At 37.1% G+C, this 8,229-nt stretch overlaps 1 protein-coding gene across 1 annotated transcript in view; it reads left to right on the forward strand.

Annotated features, from left to right (window-relative positions):
• The window catches only part of coq8aa (coenzyme Q8A, genome duplicate a), an 87,115-nt gene that overhangs the window by 39,486 nt on the left and 39,400 nt on the right, over positions 1–8,229 (forward strand). Inside the window, exon 6 of the mRNA XM_041252743.1 lies at positions 6,216–6,341. Within this exon, the coding sequence (XP_041108677.1) occupies positions 6,216–6,341 (126 nt within the window). The remainder of the gene's footprint in view (positions 1–6,215; positions 6,342–8,229) is intronic.

Here is an 8,229-nt window from a genome sequence, read left to right on the forward strand (position 1 = left end):
ATGGTTTCAGGTTAAATACACCTGTCTCTGGGAGGTCCCACTGTTGATTAGTAAATTTCCTAACATAAACTACATCATGAAGACAAAGGAACAAATCCGGAATATGTTCTTCAAAAGCACCAGTCAGGGGTAGGATTGTATTTATTGTAGTTCAGACAGCTTGCTGGTCTCAGCCACGCCTGTTTGTTGGCTTACAGTGCTGGCATGTTCCCATGCTGCACCACACATTGCTGAGCATACAACAAACTTTTGGTTTTGGCAGGGGCAGAGGCTCAGTTTCCATAGGCTCCTCTTCCTGACAGCTGTTGATCTCCTCAGTGGAGGAAATGCCACTTTGCTTTTATTTACTGCCAGAGTTATCTGCCTCAAAATTACCTCCACTTCGCAGTACAAATACATTTATATAAAAAAGCAAGAATCATATTAGTTCTGATACAATTACAATGTGTGTTGTGAGGGAAGAGGAGGTCATTCAGTAAAAAAAAAAAAAAAAAAAAAAAAGCTGAATGTAAATGTTTTTTAAAATCAAATTTTGGACAGTAAACAAATGAAATGTGATCTACATACAATTTTATATAGCAAGAAAAAGGATGTAATCAAAAAAGAAAATGGAAAAAATATATTTTATGAAGATCAATCTGAAATGCGCCAAAACTTCCTAAACTGCTGCCTAATATTTCTCTCCAACACCAGCTCAAGTCTGAGATAGAAGGTTTCAAGTACAGCAACTGGAATAAAAAAAAAAAAAATCACATGGTTCCTGATGTTTATTTTGGGCTCTGATCGCTGACATATCACTGAAGGAAAAAAAATGAAAACACACAGGTCAACTACCTTTCCACACACGTGATAAGTTTAAATTGTGTCGATATTATTCTTATTATTATTTAGCAGACACCTTTATCCAAGGTGCCCTTACAGAGACTAGGGTCTGTGAACTATGCATCAGCTGCAGAGTCACTTACAACAAAGTTGTGACTTGCTCAGGGTCACACAGCGAGTCAGTGTGCGAGCCAGAATTTGAACCAGGGACCTCCTGGTTACAAACCCTTTTCTTTTAACCACTGGACCACACAACCTCCTGGAAAGGAAGCAGTTTTTTTTGTACTGTCACATAGAGCTGCAACGAAGGGTACATTTTGATTTTCGAAAGTTCAGAACACGTTACCGAAGGAATGTTCGACCTTGGATGGTACTGATTTACATAATTTACTGGTGACGTAACCATGGCTACTTGTTTATATTTGATTGCAAATCCTATTGCACAGGTAATGTATATAAATGGAATAAAACATTCACATGTGGTTTAAAAATATGTTATATAGAACAGTAATTATGTTTTTATAATTTAAATAAAAATACACATTTTTTTACATATAACTGAGGCTGCTTGTATTGCAGCAGCACTAATTGCAGTGGACTTAGGAAAAACAAAGGTTGTGCCTCCATGATGCATCAACAGTCACTTGCATAGTTTGCAGTCAACTTTTTTTTTATGTTTGTCTGGGCATTTAACAAAAAATCCCAAACAGCAGAGGGGTTATACAACACTTTGCTGTCGAGGTGGAGAAATTAAAGGTTTGCCTCTGGATAACATAAGCTGGAGGGGGAAGGGGCAGATGGTGCTGTTTTTGAAATTAAAATTATTAGTGTTAACGTATATTTTGTATGTTTCATACATATTCTACTACAGCATTTCTTGTACACTAGGTGTTCATCCATTTGAGTGACATTTAGTGTGATTTATAATATTCACAAATTGTCAGACGATTTCTGATAACAGAAAAAAACACAGCGTGTGAATGCCACCTGACGACCCTTCGAAGGTTTAAAACTACCTTTTGAATTCCTGGCTAGCGAACGAACCTTCTAACACAGCCCAACTGTCACATCAACAAAACAAAATGCAGAAAATAATTAGGTGTGTCACTTCTAATTTCATGAAACATGCGACAGAAACAGCTCCTAATCAAAGGAAAACTTTTTTTTTTTTTTTTTTTTATTATCATCGATGCTCATTGGAGAGAAACAAGCTACACACAGATTGTTTTAAATTCACTCTCATGTATCATAGCTAGGGGTCTACTTAAATCTCGGTAAATTTACGTATTTTTCATGGGTAGGTTGCGGGATAAAATTAGGATTTCACTGACCTGTTTAAACGATAAATAAACCTAAGTAGACAGTATTTCAGAACACTGTAAAGCCTACAAATAGTGATACTTGCTTCCATACTAAAGCAGTGCTGTCATTTGTTAAAGGCAGCATCCCCCTACAGTTGACTTGCCTATACATTGAGACTGCTGCACGTTCTGCATCCACTGAATTGGTTGGAAGTTAAGGCAAAGCTTTGCCAAGTTACAGATGGGGAAATAGATTAGAAACCGCCCCAAAACTCAGTTACCCAAGGGCATCTGGCATACTTTAATAAAGGCAATGTAAGCAGCACGTTTGTTTTCATGTTATTTGTCCCATCCAATAAAGTATTTTATTAGTACTGAGTCAAAACAAAGAAAACGTGGCTATTCGGGTCTAAAACTGCGAAAAAATAAGCAGCAGGTTGAAGCGATGTGGCTGTGCTAGATCGTTTTAGTACTGATTTAACTTGCAGACAGGAATACTTTTTGTCTGGTCTGACTTTCAAGTTTGGTTTCTGAAAGCTGTTTATTTTACATTCTATTCAGCAGCCTCTGTAGTATCCTTTTGTTTAATGTGCGATTCTGAAGCTAAATAGTGATCGATAGGATTTTCTCCAGACACAATAAGATATACAAAAGAATTACGTAAATCTGCATGTACAGTTGCTTTGGAAAATATATTGAAACAATCATCAGCCAAAATATACTTTGCTTTTTTTGTCATCCATTTCTAGTATTTTACCTCCAATGCTGAAAACTAGATTTTAGCAACCTAAATGCAGCACCAACTTTGTCCCACCCCCAGCTGCACATTACAGGTCACAGAAGAGCAGTTAAGATGCACTGATAGGCTGATTAAACTTTGTTGTCATTTGAATAGTAAACAAGAACGTTAACTGCTTTGGAGATTTTTTTTTGTAAATGTTATGTGTGTATGTTTTTTGTTTGTTTGTTTTGCTTCAGTGCAGTACACACAGGATGGAGAAGGAATAAAAAAGGGCTTCTACAGAAGGAAGATACGTAGTTTGTATTCCACTAACATAATGAAGTTGTAACCACCGACCAAATATGATTTGTTAACTAGACATATTCATGCTATTACTTGCAGATGTCAGACTCCCTGCTGCTGCAAACCGTAGCAGGAGCAGACACTTTGTCAGGATAGGTTTTTAAAGTTGCCCCTAAATTAAAACAAATTAATATGTAAAGTAAGTTTTAAACATTTGCTAAATGAACACTGTTGCTTAATTGCTCAGATGCAGCGTTTCAATACAACAGTTAAGGGGGGCGGGAGCATATTTAATCTGTCTGCTATATTTTCTATTTAGTGTGTTACATTTTTTTTATTTTATTTTTTTTATTTGTGCAGTTACCCATATTATAAGCCCTGTTCAGAACTCTTCTTTGCAGTAGACTATTGAAAATCTGCTTCGCGATAGCAAGAATGTCAATTTAACAAAGATTTTTTGCTCAAAACACTTTCACTCAGGGGCAGCTAAAATACCTGACCTAACCCAGTTTCGGCTCTGTTGTTAATATCCATAAGGGAAGAGGATATGATGAGGCAGCCTGATACAATGCACAACACGAACATTGTTTAACCCACTCGCAAAATAAAATGTGGTGTGGAATCAACAGTACTACTCAATATTCAGACTCTGTATTTAACAGCAGCAGTCATACAAGTGCAACGCAAATGAGGATCCTATATTTGGTATAAAGAGATGCAAAATAAGCTAATGTAATACAAATGTGATACAAAATAAAGATAGCAGTGCATCTCTAATAGCAGGACCCTCTTCATATCACGGTTGTGCAATTCTTGTTGGAGGCTTAGTTGTTCCTCTGCTTGCCTGAGCACCTCCTTACGGTCCTGGCACAGATTGTGCAGGATACAGCAGGCTGTAGTAATTTGGGGAAAAATGCTATGGTTCACTTCAGTATGCTTCAGCAGTGTCCACCCCCCCCCACACACACACACACATAGAGCTGATGTGTGAAAAGCAGTGTGGGCGACAATACTAAAACATAGTATTAAAAAAACATGTACTATCCTCAGCAAATGAGAGCTTTTAATAACCATTTACGTCAAACACGATGACACGTGGATTCTTTCGTGCAACTCTTCACTGCTCATGTAAACAGTATTTTGGGGACTTTCACGGTTAACAGCATGAGAATATGGGCAGTCAGCATGGCTAATTTAAATCTGACCCCCTTGGTGTCAAGTACGGTAACATTTAGGGTTGTTATCACACTGCACCAATTGCTGACTGAAAGAAAAATGTTTTTCAAATAGATAACATTTATCTTTTTATCCTTTTTTACATAGGAATTTTAACACCTAAAAAACCCATTAACAACATTTATATATAAATTGCTTTTGTATGGGGAGAGCCTTTTGTTTTTAATATATACTTTTTTTGTTTTGTAGTATTAGTAGTTTAATTGTTAACAAATACATTATAAATGCAGTACTTCTGTTAATACATAATATCTCTACAGAGAGAGGAAATAAATCATCTTCAGGAACAACAATATACAGCTCATTACATTCCTAAAAGCTCTCTGGTGCACTCTGCTGGAAAAGGAAGTATTGGATTTACACTTCAACCTGCACCATACAGTACCGCGGTATACTGAGGCGTGACTTGGGTTACTGCAAGTTTACCATGGTACCGGGGAGGTTTTCTGCGGAGCCCACTGTAGCTTTAACGATTGTATTTTGAAGTCACGTTTGGTTATATAAATACAATTTCACCCTCTTGATCTCTAGAAAAGTCTCTTCAGAACATTAGATCTGTAGGATAATTCTTTGTCCTTTCTTTGTGTTTACTTGTAGCAAGATTTCATAGCAGCAATGACTGTAATAGTACATTGTACTAGTATAGTTACAGGGTCAGTCTCTTAACGGTTGCACAAGGCAGTTGATTGATTAATTCAAGTGCTGGTTCTACATCAACATGTTAAAAATAGACCCCGCAGTCTTCTAACACGTAGCACAACTGTTATGTGAAAATAACTTTCAAACCTACACATCGTTTATGGTTAGTCATGGTCTTATGAAAAACGTCCCTGTTTAACCATCATCATGGGTTATTGTGTATGATTGCACCATGTCTGTATAAAGATTTAATGAAACGTGGTGTGAAATATGAAACATGGTGTGAAATATTTTTTGATATCATAGTTCTGCATGAATTTTAACTAGACTGTTCAAAACTTGTTTTTTTCAGTGTACCTTATTTCACTGTTACAATGTCTGTTTGTTAAAATGTTATGTAATCCCAAAAATTTTAAAAATTGATTATTCTTGTGGTAGTAACACTGTGGTTATGATTAGTGCCATTCTCTTAGAGCAAGTGGTGAGATGGAAAACAAATATAGCATTGCAAGTACCTGTTTTTACACTTCTAACTTGAATGTTTGTTTCAAAGCTCTTTTTAAAATGTCTGCTCAAGTGCCCTGATAAGGACAAGCACAGCAAACAGGTCAAAGGTCAAACAGGTAACACAGCAATAATGATCCATGATTTGGTACTGAACAGAAAAACCAGAGCACATGTTGTTTTTTTTTTTTTTTTTTTTTGTGGGGGGGGGGGGGGGGGGGGGGTTTTGTCGTTTCCTGCTGCAGTGATTTAGAGGACAGATCTCAAACACCAGTGCACTAGAGCGGACATTTTGAAAAGAGCTTTGAGCCAGACTTTAGAGTTATAAGTGTAAAAAGTTGTCAGGATGTTAACAATGAAAAGAAAAATTCCAGGTACGTTATTTAAACAGTTGTAGCAACACATGGGACCGTGTAACGCTATTTTTTTTGGAACCCCGCTACTAACTCTAAGCTAATCCTGTGTTCACCACATAAATGACAAATGTGCTAATTTGAAAGCAAACTGTAATCCAATGAGGAAAATGTCAAAGTGTATATAACATTTATTAAATGATTACAATTTATAAGCTTCCCCATCATTTACTTCCCTTTCTTTTCCGCTATGTCTTTTTTGCTTATACAGTATTTGGTATGAGAGCAGTAACACTGTGTCTTTTAAAATTGTAATGTCATTGTTTTACTATTCAGGGCATAAGAAGGCAGTTTTGGACTCCAGTCCTTTCCTATCTGAAGCAAATGTAGAGCGGATTGTCAGAACCCTGTGCAAAGTCCGTGGTGCTGCTCTGAAACTGGGGCAAATGCTCAGCATTCAAGGTAAGGTCTGCAGCGATTGCCTCCATTTTAAATCTTTATTTATTTTTAAATATGTATGTATTTTGATTATTTTAAAATACTTACATGGACTTGAATTAAATTGTAAATTTATAGCGTTTTACGATCAACTACTCTTACCAGACTGTTGGAATGTGATGGAGATCCCATGGCCTGAATTCACTTTAATGATCTGAGAGTGCCCTTCCCCATTTTATAGAGTTGAATGAGGTTGACTGAGGAGGTTGAAGATGCATTCTGAACACTCCCTTACATTTTGAAAAAGGCTATATGTCTGGATTTTCTGACCCCTGGACATTTTATATGTGCATGTTTTATTGTACCCATGTTAAAAAAATAAATATATGAAAGAAGGGACTTATTAAGGACTTGTGAGGCATGTACTTTGTGTGTCTTGTTTTGTGTTTCCCATTTCAAAGGTGCTAGCTGCAATAAAACTAAACTGAAATAGCCATTGGCATTGTGCTGCTCAGGCAATCTAGCTACACTCCCTTTGTTTATCTAGGCTATTTTTTCTTTAAAAGGTTGTGACAAAGTGCCTGAGTGGAAAAATAGTACAGAGATAATTGTAATCTGGTTTGGAAATGTTTTTATTGTCGTTTTTAGGTCTGGCGACCAAACAATAATTCCCCGGCAATACACACCAATGTGTACAGCACGGGGTAAATAACTCAAGAAAAGACAATATATATTCCCAAATAATAAACAATATCCATCCCACAATAATACAAGCACGGTCACCAGTCCTGGGTGCATGCAGTAGTGCTCGTGGTGGGTGATACAAGTTTATATTTGAGAAAATGGTGAAGTGCTGTCTGGTTTAGTGATGGCCCTTGGCGACAGCTCCAGATCTGTGTTAACCGTCTACTGATGCACAAGACAAGACAAACAAAATACTCACAGTCCTTCTTAGTTTATTCACACAAACCAAAGCGTAGGAACAGATTACGATTCTCTGTCCCCTTTTCTGGGGTCACACATGACCCCTTGGCAAACGAGTGCAACCGCCTCTCCAATCTGTGGCTGCCATGTCGTTTCCATCCCGGGTCAATGCGTTATTGCAATGGAGTCTCGCCCCCTTCCTGGTGGCCGACTTCCCTTGAACCCTGGGAAAGAACTGTCAGGCCAGCCTGTTCAATGAACTCTGTTCTCACTGCTTAACACCCTCACAGTTTGGGAGGGAGATTTACAACCAAGAATAATTGTATTTCTGTCACAAGGGTATATAAGAACCTTTTTTTTATTTATTTTTTTATTGTGTTACATGTTCATGTGTTGCTACAACTGTTTAAGTAAGGTGTGTGTATTGTTTAAATTTTTTTTATTTATTTTTTTACATTTTGACCACTATAAAAAAAAAGAGAAAATGAGAAATGTAGTTCTGAGTCTATGCGGGTACATGTGAAGCTATTTTGAGGCAGGGATTGCATTTTAAAAGTCTAAAAATGTACAAAAACACCCAAAAAAAAAAAAAAGTAAAACAATACACACACCTTACGTAAGCAGTTGTACCAACACAAGGGAACATGTGACACAATAAAATAAAAAGGTCCTTTTATACCCTTTGTCTGGTAATTTTTGGTTGAAGCTGAAGTCTGGTTATTTTTGTATTTTTGGTTAAAGCTGAAACATTCAGTGGAAGAAAGTTTCAGCTTTTTATTTGAGTATGCTCATTCCTGTTAGACTTGAGCTAGCTAAAGTGATGATTGATTCCTGTGTGTTTGGCTAGTAAGTGCTGTTTCATGCTTGGCAAAATGGATTCCTTGGCTAAACAGGATGACGATATCCAGCTGTCTTGCAGTCCATGCCCTCAGTGAAATGTGTCATCCTGTGTTGATATATACAGTAAACAAGATTGTAGGCTGGTTGC

The sequence above is a fragment of the Polyodon spathula genome, chromosome 6 (genome assembly GCF_017654505.1).
Source record: "Polyodon spathula isolate WHYD16114869_AA chromosome 6, ASM1765450v1, whole genome shotgun sequence".
Lineage (NCBI taxonomy): Eukaryota > Metazoa > Chordata > Actinopteri > Acipenseriformes > Polyodontidae > Polyodon > Polyodon spathula.